A 21,008-nucleotide genomic window follows, 5' to 3' on the forward strand; every position below is an offset into this window, starting at 1 on the left:
ACCAGGTAGATCTCGAATCTCTGCCTGAACGCACGTCAGTTTGCACTGAGATTGCCTTAGTACCTGAGCTCCTGTGGAACCGGAATCTCGAACATTATCTTGTCTGGGTGCTGGTGCTGGTTGTCACTGTTTGCTGAGTAGAAACTATATGGATTTTAACAGTCACTCTCTGGTACCATGTTTTGTTATGCTCTTGACGTAGCATAAGCTGCTTCCTTGATGTACACTCTGACAAAGGAAGGATCAGACTTGGAGATAGCTTTAACACATTTAGTAAACTGTTAACGATTCTCCTAATTGGATTCGACTCTCCTGTTAATCCTGCTATAGCTACTCAGACTAACTAACCAGTCTGCTACAATCCACGTGGTTGGTGTGATGTGTTTCAACCAACCCTGTCTGTACTCACTCAGTGTCTCCACTGGAAAGAGGAAGATCATGTGTGCTGTGTCCTTATATATGGGTTGGTGTAATGCCCCCTTGTGGTTGTGTCAACTCTCTGTGTGTGTCGTGACTGCCCATTGGTCGTATCCTATCTTACTGGCCTATTGGTTGAATGTCTGTGTGTCATGATGTCTCTAGTGCTCCCTCTAGTGTTTATCTAGTCTAAGTGTATTTACATTACACCTTGTGTACTTACAGTGATGCATATCACCACACCCACGAGTTGCACGTGGCTGATGACGCGTCTGAAGGGGGCGATTCCGGCAGGCACACAGCCGCATTACGGGGTCTGCAGGTCTGTGAGTCCATGGGTCAGGCCTGAGGAGCTTTTGGCTTCTGGGCTTTCGATCTGGCCAGACAGACTCTGGCGAAGTGACCCTTTTTGCAGCAGTCGCTGCATGTCGCGGAGCGGGTTGGGCAACGCTGCCGTGGGTGTTGGCCCTGGCCGCAGAAGTAGCACGACGGTCCCCCGGTCTGGGCGGGCAGCCGCGTGGCATAGGCCTGTGGCGTGGCCGGGTCTGGCGACACCCACGTTGGCAAGGCCCACGTGGGGCTCGCTGGGTCAGCGGGGAACGCGCTGAGGCTCTGGTAGACCACCTCTAATGAGGTGGCTAGTTTTACCGTGTCCTGCAGGTCGGCAGCCCCGTTTTCCAGCAGTCGATGCCTGACATAATTAGAGTGAACCCCAGCCACATAGGTGTCCCGGATCTGCAGCTTCATGTGCTCCTCAGCCGTCACGTTTTGATAATTACAGTTTCTGGCGAGTAGGGTCAGGTTTTCCAGATATTTGTCCAGAGATTCTCCTGCACGCTGCTGGCGGGTAGTGAGCAGATGTTGTGCGAACACCTCGTTTACAGGCTTGATTAAGCGCTTCTTCAGAATCGCGACCACTGCCTCGTTGTGGCCGCCTTTTCGAACAAAACTGAAATTCGATGGCTCACCCAGGCGTGGAGGAGGTGCAACATGCGAGCTTCGGGATAGGGGCTTCGGAGGACCCAAGGTAGGCCTCGAAGCAGCAGAGCCAGTGAGAGAAGATCCCCTTGGCTTCTGGGGCACGGGTGTCTAAGTCAAGTTTTTCTGGCTTGAGAGCGGCATCCATAGTGACGTTGTTTGTGTAATAAATTGATATACCATCAATTCACAGTGAGATCATATGAACAAGTGAACGAAGGCTTTATTACACAAAGAACTAGCCTGCCAGTGACGCCTGTACAAATGTGCACCACCCACTGGGGGCAGGACTATATACTTGTTATAACCTGCCTACTTAGGATTGGCTGGGGACTAATGACTATCCCACAATCCTATGGGAGTATGAACTTCCCCAATGAGGAGGGCGGAGAAACTCCTAGTATAAATAAGCTGGCCAGTTCAGGAACCAGCAGGAAGGAGAAGGTAGCAAGGGAAGTTACTGCTACTGTTCTGTATATATTGTTATAGTAAATAAACGTTATTATTTTGTATCCTAAAAACTCGTGCTGGATTCTTCGTGGCCCGTACAAAACTGGCGACGAAGGTAAAAGTGAATAGCTGTCTACACTGCTGAAGCCACCTCCCTGGATTTTTGTTGGATACAGGTTGGAAGTTGTTTTCTATTATACCATGCCTCTGTACGGACGTTTGGATGTTTTTGATGCTGCGCTGGAAAGCTGGAACCAGTACACACAACGGATGCGTTACTATTTCCGGGCAAACAATATCACTGAAAACGAGCGCCAGGTGGTCATATTGCTCACCGCCTGCGGGCCGCATACGTTTGGGGTGATTAGGAGCCTTACGTACCCAGCTGCGCCGGACACCAAAACGTTTGACCAACTTGTGAATATAGTGGGGCAACACTTGAACCCAACCCCGTCCACGATAGTCCAGCATTACCGGTTTAATACCGCTGAGAGGACCCCTGGAGAATCCCTTGCCGATTTTTTATCCAGGCTACGCGGGATTGCGGAATACTGTGACTATGGTGAGACCTTGTCAGAAATGTTACGCGACCGTTTGGTTTGCGGTATTAACAATGCAGCAACCCAGAGAAAGTTGTTAGCGGAGCCAACATTGACTTTTCAACAGGCAATACAAATAGTCTTGTCCCGAGAGAGCGCAGAGCGAGGAGTACAGGAGCTATAGGGAATGGAAGTGCATGCCTTGGGGCGCAACCCTTTCCGCCCAAAAACGTCCCCCCGCACTCCTGCGGTACTTTGGGCGAGGCAACGACCGGACCGACGCCAGTGGCCATCGGACATTCCTCCCCGAAGGGAGCCTTCTCCAGAGCCAATGGATGAGGAGCCATGTCCGTGTCAGACTTGTAGGCGCCGACCCCGTCGCAGACGGCGGTCCTGGGGACGCCAGAGGCGCCGTCGTTCCGACCGAAACTGGGACCAGCCCAGGGGCCGTAACTGGGACCAGCCCAGAGGCCGTACCTTCCACGTGGATGAACCTGTGGCGACCACTCCTGAGGAAGTGGAGACGGAGGACGACTGCCTGCAGCTGCATTGTGTGGCAGCTCCCCGTGTGGCCCCCATTAAGGTGACAGTACAGGTCAATGGCCACCCGCTGGAGATGGAGTTGGATACTGGCGCAGCGGTCTCCGTGATCGCCCAGAGGATATTCGACCGCATCAAGCAGGGTATACAGACCCTTACATTAACTGACTCACAGGCCAGGTTGGCCACCTACACGGGGGAACCACTGGACATTGCAGGAACTACAGTGACCCCTGTTGTCTATGGACGCCAGGAGGGGCGTTTCCCACTTATCGTAGTGCGTGGCCATGGGCCCAGCCTGTTGGATCGGGACTGGTTGCGCCATTTGCGGTTACAATGGCAGCACATCCTCCAAACAGTTTCTGGAGGGTTGACTGAGGTGCTAGGACGATACCCAGAGGTATTCCAGCCTGGTTTGGGGAAAATAAAAGGGGCCATAGCCCGTATCCAAGTTGAACCAGGAGCCACGCCGCGCTATTTCCGGGCGCGCCCAGTGCTTTACGCTTTGCTCGAGAAGGTAGAAGGGGAGCTCACTCGTTTGGAGAGTTTGGGTATTATCAGGCCCGTCCGTTTTGCTGACTGGGCAGCACCAATTGTACCAGTAATGAAGCCAGATGCCACAGTTCGCTTGTGTGGCGACTATAAACTTACAGTGAATACAGTTTCCCGACTCGACCGATACCCAATGCCTCGCATAGAGGATCTCTACGCGAAACTTGCAGGTGGACTCTCATTCACAAAATTAGATATGAGTCACGCCTACCTGCAGTTGGGGCTGGACCCTGCCTCCCGACCATATGTAACAATTAACACACACCGGGGCCTGTATGAATATACACGGTTGCCCTTTGGAGTATCCTCTGCCTGCGCAATTTTTCAACGTGTTATGGAGGGCATTTTGAGAGGTTTACCACGTGTGGCTGTCTACCTAGATGACGTGTTAATTACAGGGACGTCGGAGCAAGAGCATTTGGAAAATCTGGAGGCTGTCCTTAGACGCCTTTCGGAGGCTGGAGTCCGTTTACGTCACACAAAGTGCGTATTTCAGGCAAAAGAGGTAGTCTACCTAGGTTATCGGGTGGACCGCGAGGGTCTGCACCCCGTCGCAGAGAAGGTGCGTGCAATTCAACAGGCCCCCGCCCCGACTGACACTTCGCATCTTCGTTCTTTTCTCGGTCTCGTAAACTATTACGGGAAGTTCCTCCCCAATCTGGCAACTACGCTGGCCCCCTTGCACCTGCTGCTAAAGAAAAATCACACCTGGGTTTGGGGTCAGCCGCAAGAAACCGCTTTCCGGCGGGTAAAGCAACAATTGTCGTCGTCTGGGTTACTAACCCACTACGATCCGGGAAAGCCTTTGCTCGTCACATGTGATGCATCCCCGTATGGTATTGGGGCTGTCCTGTCCCACAAGATGGAGAACGGGGCCGAGCGACCGATAGCTTTCGCCTCCCGCACATTGACTGCAGCGGAGAAAAAGTACGCGCAGATCGAGAAGGAGGGCCTGGCAGTGGTTTTTGCGGTGAAACGTTTCCACCAGTATGTGTACGGCCGCCATTTCACTATCGTGACTGATCATAAGCCCCTGCTGGGACTCTTCAGAGAGGATAAGCCAATACCGCCCATTGCTTCTGCACGGATCCAGCGCTGGGCTTTGTTGCTTGCTGCATATGAGTATTCTCTGGAGCACAAACCAGGTACACAGATAGCAAATGCCGACGCACTGAGCCGATTGCCTTTATCGACCGGCCCCATGTCGACCCCCACGACCAGTGAGGTGGTTGCAACCCTAAATTTTATGGACACCTTGCCTGTCACGGCATCACAGATCCGTGAGTGGACCCAGACGGAGCCAGTCCTGTCAAAGGTTCGGCACATAGTCCTGTATGGTGGGCAGCATAGACAGCTCCCAGGCGAGTTGCGGGCATTTTCCTCCAAGCTGTCAGAGTTCAGCGTGGAAGACGGCATCCTCTTGTGGGGGACGCGTGTGATTGTCCCGGAAAAAGGCCAGGAGCTGATATTATCAGACTTGCATAATGGGCATCCGGGCGTGACCAAGATGAAAATGTTGGCCCGGAGTTATCTCTGGTGGCCAGGCCTCGACACCGACATTGAGAAGGTGGCCCAAAACTGCTCCATTTGCCAGGAGCATCAGAAGCTTCCGCCGGCCGCGCCCCTACATCACTGGGAATGGCCAGGGCGGCCTTGGGCACGCTTACATGCAGATTTCGCAGGCCCTTTTCAGGGATCCATGTTCCTTCTACTAATTGACGCCCAGTCCAAATGGCTGGAGGTGCATAAGATGCAGGGGACAACGTCCTGCGCAACAATTGAAAAGATGCGTTTATCATTTAGTACGCATGGCCTCCCCGAGGTGCTGGTCACGGATAATGGCACTCCATTCACGAGTGAGGAGTTTGCTAGGTTTACAAAGATGAACGGCATCCGCCATATCCGCACTGCCCCTTACCACCCGGCTTCAAATGGGTTGGCAGAGCGTGCAGTGCAAACATTCAAAAGAGGCCTAAAGTAGCAGTCTTCCGGATCAATGGACACGAGACTGGCTCGCTTTTTGTTTACGTACAGAACCACCCCCCCATGCAGTGACTGGGGTAGCTCCCGCAGAACTCCTAATGGGCCGAAGACTTCGCACCCGCCTTAGTATGGTCTTCCCGGACATTGGCCCAAAAGTACGCCGCACACAAGAACGGCAGGGACAGGGATTGTCTCGGCATCGTCTGATTCGGCAGTTTGCGCCCGGTGACCCAGTATTCGTGCGGAATTTTGCTGGTGGTGCCCAATGGGTTCCTGGTGTAATCTTTCGCCAAACGGGCCCTATATCTTACCAAGTGCAAGCCCAGGGTCGTCTCCAGCGAAAACATGTAGACCACGTCCGGTCCAGAAGATCATCCCCTCAAAAGATTCCCCGCCCCCGGAGCTCATTTCAACAGCCGCAAAGACCAGAGACAAGGGAAGGTAGTCCTCAAAATCTTCCACTGGTGCCTCACTCGAAGCCTGCGCAGGGCGTTACAGGACCGAATGGAGATAGAGACGCTGACATGACGGAGGCAGCAGACTCTGACTCCGAGATGGAGACACAGGATACATCAGAGGGGGAATCCTCGGGTCCACAGGCCGTGGATGTACAACCGCGCCGTTCATCACGGAAGTGCCGGTCTCCGTCTCGTTACACGCCGCCTGATGCAGCGCCGCGTGCAAATGGCGTCCAGCCTGCGGCCAAATGAGTTTGACGCCTTCCTTTGCCAGGGTCTTTGGTGGATTCCTTGGACTTTGGGGGGGAGGGATGTTATAACCTGCCTACTTACGATTGGCTGGGGACTAATGACTATCCCACAATCCTATGGGAGTATGAACTTCCCCAATGAGGGGGGCGGAGAAACTCCTAGTATAAATAAGCTGGCCAGTTCAGGAACCAGCAGGAAGGAGAAGGTAGCAAGGGAAGTTACTGCTACTGTTATGTATATATTGTTATAGTAAATAAACATTATTATTTTGTATCCTAAAAACTCGTGCTGGATTCTTCGTGGCCCTTACAAAAATACTGTCCCGGGGGGGGGGGGGGGGGGGGGGGGGGGGGGGGGGGGGGGGGGGGGGGGGGGCAGAGGCGGAGCCCACCGTGGTTCCAGCTCAATCCGTAAAGGTTAAAGGTTACACAGGCACCACATCTCCTGGTGAATACATTTCACCACAGGGGGGCAGCTCTGCTGGGCATGGGTGGGCCGGGGCACCGTACGGTGCTGGCCGGGGCTGTGCCACACGTATGGTCGTTGGAGGGGGTTCGGGAGTGCAGGCAGGACTGGTACCACGGGGCTGGTGCCAACTCACCCATGCGGCCCAGTGGAGGTCGTTGATCTTCGTGCGGCATTCGGTGTCGGTCCACCTGGTGACATTCCCTAATCTGGCGTGCCCTGCCACTTCCTCCCAGGCATCACTGGCTGCCCTGTTGCTGACCCGCCGAGCCCCTCGGGGGAACAGGGCATCCCATCTGGACTCAACCACATCCAAACGTCTGGCCAGGTTGGCATCCTCAAATCGTGGGGCTGGTCTACCCTGTGGCATGGCTGCGTGCCGTGTGAGTTTTGCTCTGTGGGATCAGTTTAAGTGCAGCTCCCTCTTGTTAGCAGGGTGCTGGCTGGCGCAGTCCTGGTGAGTCAGCCGGCAGGACAACCATTTGTGGTAGAGCCTTGTGCAGGTTAGGTGGATCGGCTATGCTAAATTGCCCTTAGTGTCCAAAAAAGTGGGGTTACTGGGTTACGGGGATGGCGTAATGGTGTGGGCTTGGGTAAGGTGCACTTTCCAAGGGCTGGTGCAGACTTAATGGGCCGAATGGCCTCCTTCTGCACTGGAAATTCTTTGATTCTATGATTAAGAGGACCGATTAATGTTTGACTCTGGTGACGGCCTCGCCGGGTCGGCCGTCGGGAAGCTCCCGGCAGTTCCCACTCGCTGCCACACTTCAAAACCTTTCTGTTAATTCGCACCCATAGTTTTGTTGTGTTCATTTGATGGAGCATTTTGGTCGTTATTTTTTTAAGATTTCTTTATATTGTGTATCTTTCATTTTGCATGTTTAATTTTTATCTATTCTATTATTTATTTTCAGAATTGATTTAATTCCTCAAGTTTTTAAAGTTTTCACAGGAGTCCTAATCTTTTGTGTTCAGTACCTTTCCCTCCTCGTTTCTATAATACAGAAAAAGAATTAGGATCTGCCGTGACAGATTTTAACCTGAAATCTGGCTTGCTCAGCTCAAAGTTATTTGTAACACTGGTCAGTGTAGAAGGCAGTGCCTGTTAAAAATAGAAAATAGGAAAACATATGTAACATTGCTAAAATCTTTCTATTCAGAGATTTTCAAAGATGAAAACAAGGCAATTGTCACCAGGTTCAGCTTTAGAGGTTGAAACAAAGCACGATCCAGCTATGAAGATTTCCAAGCGGGGACCAGTTTCTCAGGTAATTTCTAAACTGGCCTGACAGCTGGTGCAGTCAACTATGAGATCCATGTGAAGGTCAGGCCAGATGTGTAGTGATTTTATAATAATAATAATCTTTATTATTGTCCACGTGTTGTTCACTCCTGTGCGTGAAGACTTGTGCTGTTTCCAAATTTCCCTTTCACCCACCTTAACTTGTCTCACCTTGTCTCTACTTGAGACGTGTTCAATCTGAAGTGGCTCATGCATAATAATAAGAATCTTTTTTGTCACAAGTAGGCTTACATTAACACTGCAATGAAGTTACTGTGAAAATCCCCTAGTCACCACATTCCGGTGTCTGTTCGGGTACACTGAGAGAGAATTCAGAATGTCCAATTCACCGAAGAAGCACGTCCATCGGGACTTGTGGGAGGAAACCGGAGCACCCGGAGGCAACACACGCAGACACGGGGATAACGTGCAGACTCCGCACAGATAGTGACCCAAGCCGGGAATCGAACCTGGGATCCTGGCCCTGTGAAGCAACAGTGCTAACCACTGTGCTACTGTGCTGCCCACATGAGAGAATCTAACCCTCTCCCCCACATGAGAGAATCTAACCCTCTCCCCTTAACATTCAACTGCATTTCCATCAGAGAATCCCCCAGCATCTACAGCTCAGGGATTACTATTGACCAAAAACTTACCTACACCAGACATAGAAAATGAGTCCCTACAAGAGCTGGTCACAGACCGAGAATTCTGTGTTGAGTAACTCACCTCCTGACTGTACAAAGCCTGTCCACCATTTGCAAGGCATAAGTTAGGATTGTGATGCAAAACTCTCCACTTCCTTGGATGAGGGCAACTTCAACAACACTCATGAAGCTTGACACCAACAAGAATAAAATAGCCAATTTGATTGACAAGCCATTATAAACACTCCTTCTGCCTTTGGGGCAAAATGGCAGCATTGTGTACGTCTGAAAGATGCACTGGAGAAACTTGCCAAGGCTCAATCAACAGCACCATCGAAGCCTACGGGCTTTTACAGTCCAGGTTTTACAAATGACTCTTTAAAACAAAGCTTCTACTCTACTTTTTTTAAAGTATTTTTATTCGCCGTATTTCCATCATTTTCACCATACAAATAATAGAAAACAACAACAGAACAACCCCCAACAATATAAAATCTAAAACCTACTCATAAAATAGAAACAAAAACAAACAACCAAATCGCGTCCCCTCCCCCCACCCTTAGCATTCAACGGCAATCAGCTCCGCAAGAGCATAATAAACAAACCCCTCCTTCACCCCCTTCAACTCAAACTTCACCGTCTCCGGGGTCAAAACCTCCAGCAGGTCCACCCGCCACACCAAGGCACAGGGTGGAGAAGCTGACCTCCACCCCAACAAGACCCACCTACGGGCGATCAGCGAGGCGAAGGCTAAAACGTCTGTCCCCGCTCCCGCCTGCAGCTCGGGCCGGTCCGATACCCCGAAAATGGCTTCTAGGGGTCCAAGTTCCACATCAATATGTAAAACCCCCGAGATAGTGCTAAATATCACCCGCCAATACCTTTCCAGCTTCGGGCAGGACCAAAACATATGAACATGGTTGCGGGGCTCCGCCCACATCACTCACAAACATACTCCACCCCATCAAACAACCGGCTCATCTTTGATTTTGTGAGGTATGGCCTATACGCCCTTCAATTGTATCAGCCCCAGCCTCGCACACGAAGTTGAGGCGTTCACCCTTTGCAACACCTCACACCACAGTCCCTTCTTTCATCACCCCCCCCAGCTCTTCTTCCCACTTCACCTTAAACCCCTCTGTGGCTACCCTATCACCCCCCAAGATCCTCTTTTAGATCGCTTCCACAACCCCCCCTGCTGACAGTACCCGCCTCCAACATCAAGAAGGCTGGCGCTATTGGGAAGGTTTGGAAGACCTTCCTTGCAAAATCTGCCTCCAGATCTTCAAACTAGCCAACACCACCAGACTCACCGAATCCTTACCCGGTGCCATTGTGAGTGGCGCCGTTGCCAGCACTCGCAACCCCGACACCCAACACGTACCCTCCTCCATCTTAACCCATCAAACCTTCCCCCTCCTTAACCCAGCCCGCACCTTCTCCACATTCGCCTCCCAGTACAGTAAGTTTGGAAGGCCTAGCCCCCCCGCCTGTCGCCCTCTCTGCAAGATCACCCTCCTAACCCTGGCGACACCCCCCCAAATAAATGAGGTGCTCAATTTGTCCACCCCCTTAAAGAATGATTTCAGTAGGAAGACCAGCAGGCTCTGAAATAGGAACAGAAATCGCGGTAACACAATCATTTTAACTGCCTGCACCCAGCCCATCAAACACAGAGGGAGGTTGGCCCACCTTGACAAATCAGCCTTCACCCTCCCACCAAACTAGTAAAATTATACTTTTGGAGCTCACCCCAATCCCGCGCTACCTGCACCCCTAAGTACTTAAAGTGGGTTTCTGCCAGACAAAATGGCAGCCCCCCACCCTTGCCCCCCACCGCTAGTCCTGGCTGGAGACCATAAAGTACTGGCTCTTGCCTATGTTCAATTTGATACTCTGCGAACGACCCAAATCTTTGAACAGACCCATTATATTCCCCAGCGACATGCTCAGCTCTGAAACATGCAGTAGCAGATCATCAGCATATAAGGCTACCCTATGCTTCACCCCCTCACTATCCCCTTCCACAACCCCGAGCTCCTTAGCAGGATGACCAAAGGCTCTGTAGCCAATGCAAACAGCAGGGGGGACATAGGACACCCCTGCCTTGAAGCCCGGTGCAGAACGAAGTACCCCAAATTCATATTATTAGTGCGAACACTCGCCACCAGCTCCCGATACAGCAGCCGTACCTACGCCGCGAACCTCGGTCCAATTCCAAATCTAAGACTGCCTTCAAATAACCCGCTCTACCCAATCAAACACCTTTTCTGCATCCAGTGCCACCAGCACCGCCGTCTCCTTTCCCTCTGCCGTCGACGTGATCTCACTTTGGAGAACAGCTCCCTTCCCTTCATGAACCCCATCTGATCCTCCCCTGTCGCCTTCGGGAGACACCCTTCCAACCTTGCCAATATCGTGGCATCTACATTTAGTCGGGATATGGGCCTATTCGACCCACACTCCACTGGGTCCTTATCCTTCTTTAACAGCAGGGAAATCGAAGCCTGCCCCAACGTCTGTGGCAAGCCCCCCCCCCCCCCCCCCCCCCCCCCCCCCCCCCGCGCCCCTACCTATCGCCTCCTCCAACATTCCCACCATCAGCAGCGCCAACTTGTCCTTAAACTTCGTATAATATTCCACTGGGAACCCATCCAGTCCCACCGCCTTCTCTGTCTGCATCCTCCCAATTGCCTCCTTTACCTCCTGCTCCTTCACCGCCCCTCCAACCCTGCCCTGTCCTCTTTCTCAAACCTCGGGTACTCCAACCTGTCCAGGAACGCCCTCATCTCTCGCTCCTCTCCTGGTGGCTCCGACCTATAACACTTCTTATAGATCTCTTCAAAAACTTTATTGATCTGCTCTGGGGCCACCACTAGCTTCCCCATCTTATCCCGCACCAGGACTATCTCCCTGGCTGCCGCCTCCCTCCGGAGCTGGCAGGCCAACATACTTCTCCCCATGTTCATAGACTACCCCATCGCCCTTCTCAACTGGCACACCATTTTCCCTGTGGATAACTGGTCAAACTTTGCCTGAAGCTCCTTCCTCCTGGCCAAAAAGGCTGGACCCGGGTCCCCCGTGTACCTCCTATCCACCTCCAGCAGCTCCTTTATCAATTTTTGGCGCTCCTCTCTTTCCTCCTTGTCTCCATTAGCCTTAATCAAGATCCATGATGTGGAGATGGTGGCGTTGGACCCATGACCAAGTTGAAACAATCATATCTTTCTATTTACCAATACAGAGAACGTTAGCAAGACAGCATAGTACTGATTCGCCAAACGTTGACCCGACATTTATCAGTTTACAGGATGAAGCAGAGGAAAATAAAACTACAGCTGAACAGGTAATTATCAACGATCTTAAACTGGGATCTGACTTTAATAAACCAATGGGGAAGAAAGAGACCAGCGGGAAGGGGTCAGTGACCGGTGTTCAAACTTGAAAGGATCAGGACAGGTGTGGAGTGATTTTTTATATATACAGCACAATGCAATTTGTCAGTACTCTGTGAGTGATTTCAGAGATTTTTCACCTTTGGTGCAGTTTGTTTTACCCAGCGTGTCTTGATCTACTAGCCCAGACCATTAAGCAGCTTTATTATTGTCGAATATAATTAAAGACAGTAGACTGAATGATGTGGATATCTGATCTCACCTTGAAAAGGACAGACAGGGGTGAAGTGTGGTCTGTACAACGAGTGGCGCATGAGGCTTGAATGCTCAGCACAGTTCAGTACCTACATGTACGTTAGGCAGGTGATGTGGGCTTTGTGTACTTGAGGCCGCTTAAGGGCAGCCAGCACCTCTAAAAGCGGAGGTGCATTCCGGTTAAATGCTCCTAAAAAGCACTTCCAAGCGCAGAAATATGACTGATGGATACACCTAGATAGCGCTGATATGTTCTTTTGGCGCCACTGAGGCAGACAGTGGATGACAGTGGGGGAGAACCCCTTCTCCAGTCTGGGGCTGGGTAGAAGATCTCCATAACACTATCAGTGATCAGAAACTTTAGGATATGAACCGAGTGCCCAGGCCTGGTTGCAGTGCATTGAGAAGTTCAATGATCTGACTGTAGACATTGTGGTAAAAACACCAGTTTCTCAAATTCTGCTCATAATTACCAGTTGAAGCCTCACTAATTATGACTCAGCACTTTTGTCCTAATTGGTGCATTCCGGTGTTTATGCTGCCACTTCCATTTCCATTCATTTAACCCTGTCAGCATAGTCCTCTTGTCCTGTCTCCCTTATGTCCATATCAAGCTTCTTCATATATGCACTTCAATCATTCATGGCATGAGGGCATTGCTGGCTTGGCCAGCACTTATTCCCACCCCTAAGGGGAACATTCAGGTGGTGTTGTTGCCGTGTGTTTGCTACACTTGTCCTTCTAGATGGTAGCGGTGTTCGATTGGAGCGTATTGTTTAAGATGCCTTGGTGAGTTCCTGTGGTGTGTCTTGTTGATAGTACACGTTGCTGACACTGTGCTTGGAGTTGGGGAAGGAGTGAATATATGTGGAAGGGGTACCAGTCAAGCAAGTTGCTTTGCCCTGGATTGTGTTGAGCTTTTTGAGTGATGTTTTGGAGCTGCACTGTGATAACCCTCACAAGGACCATGGGGGAAATCACTGAGTGATCTCCCATGGGCTGTGTGGAATACGAGTTCCTGCGGAGAGTGGGCAGACGTCCGTCCAGCTGTGGCTCGTTAGCCACACATTTTCTTTAAATAAATGTTTTTATTGGGGTTTTGAACAAAGTATATTTACCAATTTTGGACACTAAGGGCAATTTAGCATGGCCAATCCACCTAACCTGCACGTCTTTGGACTGTGGGAGGAAACCGGAGCACCCGGAGGAAACCCACGCACACACGGGGAGAACGTGCAGACTCCGCACAGACAGTGACCCAAGCCGGGAATCGAACCTGGGACCCTGGAGCTGTGAAGCAATTATGCTAACCACTATGCTACCATGCTGCCCTATATTCCAAGCCTCTTGAGATGAATGACAACATTGCATTTGCTTTCTTAATTACGGACTCAACCTGCAAGTTTACCTTTAGAGAATTCTGGACTAGGACTCCCAAGTCCCTTTGCATTTCAGCATTATGAATTTTGTCACCGTTTAGAAAATAGTCCATGCCTCTATTCTTTTTTCCAAAGTGCAAGACCTCGCACTTGCCCATGTTGAATTTCATCAGCCATTTCTTGGACCACTCTCCTAAACTGTCTAAATCTTTCTGCAGCCTCCCCACCTCCCCACCTCCTCCATACTACCTGCCCCTCCACCTATCTTTGTATCATCGGCAAACTTAGCCAGAATGCCCCCAGTCCCGTCATCTAGATTGTTAATATATAAAGAGAACAGCTCTTTATATAAAGAGAACAGCACTTTCCAAAGTGCAAGACCTCGCACTTGAATTTCATCAGCCATTTCTTGGACCACTCTCCTAAACTGTCTAAATCTTTCTGCAACTTCAGTAGGTGGGGGGACCTAGACGGGGCCGGCGGAAGGACCGATCCTCCTGTAAGGTGCTGCGGTGGAGGGGAGGGTGGGACTGGTGGCTGGGATGTGCGTGGGGTTCCAGCGGGAGCCAGGTCCCGTAGGGAGACTGTATCTTGTCGTCCGTTGGGGTACGCCATGTAGGCATACTGGGGGTTAGCATGGAGCAGATGGACCCTCTCGACCAATGGGTCCGACTTGTGCGCCCGCACGTGTTTTCAGAGCAGGATGGGTCCAGGTGCTCCCAGCCAGGTCGAGAGGGAGGTCCCAGAGGAGGACTTCCAGGGGAAGACAAGGAGGCGTTCGTGAGGTGTCTGATTGGTGGTCGTACAAAGCAGTGACCGGATGGAGTGGAGGGCATCCGGGAGGACTTCTTGCCAGTGGGAGGCTGGGAGGTTCCTGGACCGTAGGGCCAGTAGGACGGTCTTCCAGACCGCCTTGTTCTCCCTCTCTACCTGTCCGTTAACCCGGGGGTTGTAACCGGTCGTCCTGCTCGAGGCGATGCCCTTGCTGAGCAGGAATTGACACAGTTCGTCGCTCATAAAGGAGGACCCCCTATCACTGTGTATGTAAGCGGGGATCCCGAACAGTGCAAAGATGCTATGGAGGGCCTTGATGACGGTGGTTGCGGTCATGTCTGGGCAGGGGATGGCGAATGGGAACCGGGAGTACTCGTCAATCACATTCAGGAAGTACGTGTTGCGGTCGGTGGAGGGGAGGGGGCCTTTGAAGTCCATGCTGAGGCGTTCAAAGGGACGGGAAGCCTTTATCAGGTGCGCTTTCTCTGGCCGGTAGATGTGCGGTTTGCACTCGCGCAGATTTGGCAGTCCCTGGTGGCTGTCCTGACCTCCTCGATGGAGTAGGGCAGGTTGCGAGTCTTGACAAAATGGAAAAAGCGAGTGACCCCCGGGTGGCAGAGGTCCTCGTGGAGGGATCGGAGGCGGTCCACTTGTGCGGTGGCAGATGTGCCGCGGGACAGGGCATCAGGATGCTCATTTAGCTTCCCGGGACGATACAAGATCTCGTAGTTGTAGGTGGAGAGTTCAATCCTCCACTGCAAGATCTTGTCGTTTTTTATCTTGCCCCGCTGTGCATTATCAAACATGAAAGCAACCGACCGTTGGTCCGTGAGGAGAGTGAATCTCCTGCCAGCCAGGTAATGCCTCCAATGTCGCACAGCTTCTACAATGGCCTGGGCCTCCTTTTCGACTGAGGAGTGGCGGATTTCGGAAGCATGGAGGGTACAGGAGAAGAAGGTCACGGGTCTGCCCGATTGGTTGCGGGTGGCCGCCAGAGCTACGTTGGACGCATCGCTCTCGACCTGGAAGGGGAGGGACTCATCGATGGCGTGCATCGTGGCCTTTGCAATGTCTGCTTTGATGCGGCTGAAGGCTTGGCGGGCCTCTATCGACAGGGGAAAAACTGGATTGAATCAGGAGACGGGCCTTGTCCGCATAGTTGGGGACCCACTGGGCGTAGTAGCTAAAAAAAACTACGCAACGTTTCAGGGCCTTGGAGCAGTGAGGGAGGGGGAACTCCATAAGGGGGTGCATGCGCTCAGGGTCGGGGCCTATAACTCCATTTCGCACTACGTAGCCGAGGATGGCTCGGCGGTCGGTGCTAAATACGCATTTGTTGTATGTAAGGTTAAGGATCTTTACAGTCTGGAGGAATTTTCCGAGGTTGGTGCCGTGGTCCTGCTGGTCGTGGCCGCAGATGGTGACATTATAGAGATATGGGAATGTTGCCCGTAACCGTACCGGTCAACCATTCGGTCCATCTCGCGCTGGAAGACCGAGACCCCGTTGGTGACACCGAAGGGAACCCTTAAGCAGTGATAGAGCCGCCCATCTGCCTCGAAGGCAGTGTATATGCGGTCACTAGTACGGATGGGGAGCTGGTGGTAGGCGGACTTGAGATCCACCGTCGAGAAGACCTTATAATGCGTGATCCTGTTTACCAGGTCGGATATGCGGGGGAGAGGGTACGCGTCCAGCTGCATAAACCTGTTGATGGTCTGACTGTAGTCGATGACCATCCTATGCTTCTCCCCGGTTTTTACCACCACTACTTGAACTCTCCAGGGGCTGTTACTGGCTTCAATTACCCCTTCCCTCAGTGGCCTTTGGACCTCTGACCTAATAAAGATCCGGTCCTGGGCACTGTACCATCTGCTCCTGGTGGCGACGGGTGCAATCCGGGGTGAGGATCGCAAACAGGGAAAGCGGGTCGACCTTAAGGGTCGCGAGGCCGCAGACAGCAAGGGGGGGTATAGGGCCGCCGAATTTGAAGGTCAGACTTTTAAGATTACACTGGAAGTCGAAACCCAGGAGTGTAGCCACACAGAGGTGGGGAAGGACGTAGAGACAGAAATTTTTGAACTCCCTTCCCTGGACTGTGAGGTTTGCTACACAAAACCCCTTTATCTCCACTGAGTGGGAACCGGAAGCCAGGGAGATTTTTTGATTAATGGGGTGGATGAGGAGAGAACAGCGCCTTACCGTGTCAGGGTGTTTGAAGCTCTCCGTGCTCCCAGAGTCGATTAGGCAGGACGTCTCGTGCACGTTGATGAATACGGCCGTCATAGAAGTTGAGAGTGTTCGAGGCCGAGACTGATCCAGAGTCACCGAGGCTAATCGCAGCAGTTGAGAGTTCTCTTCGGGCAGTGCGTGGTCAGCCGAGCTGGGGTCCTGGGGGTTCATCCAAGATGGCGGCTCCCATTGGTCGCACATGGCTGGGGGTGCACAAAATGGCGGCGCCCATCCCTCCAACGTGGCGTCCGCGGAACAAGATGGCGACGCCCGGGGTCCGCACGTGGCCCTGGAATATGAAGATGGCGGCGACCGCTGGCCGCAAGGGGCCCGTGTAGAAGTTTGTGGTTGCGGTCCGCATTCGCCGCCGGAGACCGCGGCAACCGCACGGGCCTGGCATACCCCCACGAAATGGCCCTTTTTGCCGCATCCCTTGCAGGTGGATGCGCGGGCCGTGCAGCGCTGGCGGGGGTGCTTGGCCTGCCCGCAAAAGTAGCAGCGGGGCCCTCGGGGTTGCCAGACCACCTTGCAGCGCAGGCCTATGGGGGAATGGGGGAAGTCTCGGAGTCGGTCGCGGAGGGGTTCCACGCTGCCCAGAGGTCTGCCGCGCGGTCGGGAACGTGAGCGCGGGCGTTCCTGGAGGCCAGGTCCAGGGGGCCTGCCAGGGCCCATGCCTCCCTGAGACCCAGGGTGTCCTTTTCTAACAGACGCTGGCGGATTTGTGAAGATAGCATACCTGCCACGAAAGCGTCCCGGACTAAGAGTTCCGTGTGTTCGCTCGCCAAAACGTGCGGGCAGCTGCTTCTTCCCAACACCAGGAGTGCATGGTAGAATTCCTACAGCGATTCCCCAGGGATTTGTCGCCTTGTTGCAAGCAGGTGCCGGGCGTAGACCTGGTTTACCGGGCGAATATAGTGTCCTTTTAGTAGTTCTATTTCTGCATCGAAGTCTTCCGCTTCCTCGATGAGGGTGTAAATCTCTGGGCTCACCCTTGAGTGCAGGACTTGCAGTTTCTGCTCTCCTGTGGGTGTGTTTTCGGCCGTCCCGAGATACCCTTTAAAGCATGCCAGCCAGTGCTTAAAGATTGCCACTGAGTTCGCCGCGTGGGGGCTAAGTTGCAGACACTCCGGCTTGATTCGGAGCTCCATCCTTTCATCTTAAAAAAACTAGCTTATTAAATTGATGCACGATCAATGACCACTAAAGCGAGGTTGTTGTCTAACTGAAGGCTTTAATAAGCTAAATGTTTCACCCAGCAGCTCAGGTACAGAATGAAGGCTGCTGGGGAGGCACTGGTTCTTATACCCCGCCAAACAGGGCGGAGCTATCATACATCCTAACCAATAGAAAGCATACAGTTTCCACCAATGGTGCTTTAGCCTATCAGGTACCGTAATACGTATAATACCACAGGGGCAAAATAAAAAATGATAAAATCATGAGCTGGAGGATCGAACTCGCCACCTGCAACTACGATATCAAGTATCGTCCTGGGAAGCTCAACGAGCCCCCAGATGCCCTGTCCCGCGGCACATGCGCCAGAGCGCAAGATGACCGACTTCGGGCTATCCACAATTACCTCTGCCACCCGGCTTACCCACGTCATTAAGGCCCGTAATCTGCCATTCTCCTCCGAGGAGGTCAAGGCCATGACCAGGGACTGCCAAGTCTGCGGGGAGTGAAAACCGCTCTTCTACCGGCCAGACAAGGCCCACCTGGTAAAGGCCTCCCGGTCCTTTGAGCGCCTAAGCATCGACTTCAAAGGGCCCCGACCCCTCCACCAACCGGAATATATACTTTCTCACCGTCATCGATGAGTACTCCCACTTCCCCTTCGCCGTCTCCTGCCCCGACATGACCTCAGCCGCCGTAATAAAGGCACTGCACAGCATCTTCACGCTGTTTGGTTTCCCTGCCTATGTCCACAGTGACCGGGGCACATCGTTCATGAGCGATGAGCTGCGTCAGTACCTGCTCAACAAAGGCATCACCTCGAGCAGGACCACTAGCTATAACCCGCAGGGAAACGGGCAGGTGGAGAGGGAGAACCCGACGGTATGGAAGGCCGTTCTTCTAGCCCTTAGATCTAGAAGTCTCCCAATATCCCGCTGGCAGGAGGTCCTCCCTGACACCTTCCACTACATCAGGTCACTCCTCTGCACGGCCACGAATGAGGCCCATCACGATCGTTTGTTTGTCTTCCCCAGGAAGTCCATCTCCGGGGTCACGCTTCCATCTTGGTTGAAACCTCCGGGACCAGTCCTTCTCCGGAGGCACATGAGGAGCCATAAGACCGACCCCCTGGTCGAGAGGGTCCAGCTTCTCCTTGCCAACCCCCAATACGCCTACATCGCACACCAGGACGAACGGCAAGATACGGTCTCCCGATGGGACTTGGCGCCAACTGGTTCCCCCGCCAACGTGCCCCTCCCCGCTGCCCGCCTCCATTCACAGCACCCCATATGCCCCCCTGTGTCTCCTGTATTGTTCCGCACCGCCACTGCCGCCACCCATCACCCCCAACCCTACCCCCGCACCCCAACCGTCTCCAACACCCTGGACTGAGGCTCAAGCTCCAGACACAACGCCCCTGGAGTCACCACCTGCGACAACCGTGCCTGCCGCACCGCCAGAGCTGAGGAGGTCTAATAGAATGATCCGGCCTCCAGATAGACTGAATATTTAATGACCCCACGTCACCCCCGCTGGACTTGATTTTTTTAACAGGGGGTGAATGTGGTGAATGTATTCACCATAATGCATGCATGATACCATAACCTGTGACCTATGACCTGAAAGTGGTGATATGAACTGCTTCCAGGTACTGAACTGTAACCCCGGCATGGCTCCGCCTCTGGCCCCGCCCACACCGGGGCATACATAGGCCGGCCTCTTGTGGGTGGCATTCATCTGTACTATTGACTCTGGCAAGGCAAGTTCATGACTAATAAAGCCTTATGTTCACTCGCTCTCGCTGCCTCTCTGTGGATTGAAGGTACATCACCGCACTTCTATCGGCCAGACAGAGCGCACCTGGTAAAGGCCTTTCGCCCCTTTGAGCGCCTCAGCATCGATTTCAAAGGGTCCCTCCCCTCCACTGACCATAACGTGTACTTCCTCAACATTGTTGACGAATACTCAAGATTCCCCTTTGCCATCCCATGCCCTGACATGACCTCTGCCACTGTCATCAAGGCCCTGCACAGTCTTTTCACCTTGTTTGGGTTCCCCACCTACATCCATAGCGATCGGGGTTCCTCCTTCAGGAGCGACGAGTTGCGTCTATGCCTGCTCAGCAAGAGCATCGCCTCCAGCAGGACGACCAGCTACAACCCCCAGGGCAACGGACAGGTGGAGAGAGAGAACGCGACGGTCTGGAAGGCCGTCCTCCTGGCTCTACAGTCTAGAAGTCTCCCTGTCTGCCGTTGGCAGGAGGTCCTGTCTGATGCGCTCCATTCCATCCGGTCGCTCCTGTGTACAGCCACCAATGAGACCCCGCACGAGCGTATGTTTGCCTTCCCCAGGAAGTCCACCTCCGGGGTCCCGTCCTGGCTGACAGTCCCAGGGCCCGTCCTCCTCCGGAAGCATGGGAGGAGCCATAAAGCAGTTCCCCTCGTCGAGAAGGTCCTGCTCCTCCATGCCAATCCACAATATGCCTAAGTGGCACATCATGACGGGCGACAGGACACAGTCTCCCTCCTGGATTTGGCACCTGCAGGTTCCCCAGCGACCATCACCACCACACCCGATACTACACAGTCTCCCTCCACCACTACCCAGTTACTTCAAGGTCTGCCACTCGCAGGCCCACCGGCGGCCATCACCACCACCCCCGCCCACACACCGCACCCCCCCTCCACCGACTCAACAACTGGGTGAAGAAGAGGGCAACATGCTCCCGGACGCGCAGGTCTCAACACCGGTGCCCACACCACAGCCGGGACTGAGGCGATCACGGCGGAAGGTCAAGGCCCCCGACAGACTCAACCTTTAAGTCCACTTCACCCCCGCTGGACTCTTTTTTTAACAGGGGGTGAATGTGGTAAACCACTGTATCGTATTGCACTGTTGTATTGTTACAAGCCTGGGCTTGTCCCTGCTGGGTCCGAACCACTGTAGTATATAATCTGTGTATTGTGGTAAACTGCCACTGTATTATATGTAATGTGGTAAACCACTGCCTGCTAGCTCCGCCTCCCCTTGGGCTCGGTATAAAGGTGGCTAGTCTCCGCCGCTGCCTCAGTTCGGGATCCGAGGCCAGGAAGCTTTCTATTTAGTTTATTAAAGCCTCAGTTACGTTCACCACTCGTCGTGTGTTCATTGATGGCGTATCAAGTAGTGGCTTTATTTCTAGTTTAAAATAAACCAGTTTGGCCTTTCACTACGTGCCTCTTGGACTTATTACATTGG

At 52.9% G+C, this 21,008-nt stretch overlaps 1 protein-coding gene across 4 annotated transcripts in view; it reads left to right on the top strand.

Moving 5' to 3' along the window:
• Positions 1-21,008, top strand: part of LOC140394997 (uncharacterized) — a 403,426-nt gene that overhangs the window by 318,893 nt on the left and 63,525 nt on the right. For all 4 annotated transcript variants that reach the window (XM_072482288.1, XM_072482301.1, XM_072482311.1 and 1 more), the window contains 2 exons: positions 7,795-7,902; positions 11,808-11,909. In XM_072482288.1, the coding sequence (XP_072338389.1) occupies positions 7,795-7,902; positions 11,808-11,909 (210 nt within the window). The remainder of the gene's footprint in view (positions 1-7,794; positions 7,903-11,807; positions 11,910-21,008) is intronic.

This window comes from Scyliorhinus torazame, chromosome 2 (assembly GCF_047496885.1).
Source record: "Scyliorhinus torazame isolate Kashiwa2021f chromosome 2, sScyTor2.1, whole genome shotgun sequence".
NCBI lineage: Eukaryota > Metazoa > Chordata > Chondrichthyes > Carcharhiniformes > Scyliorhinidae > Scyliorhinus > Scyliorhinus torazame.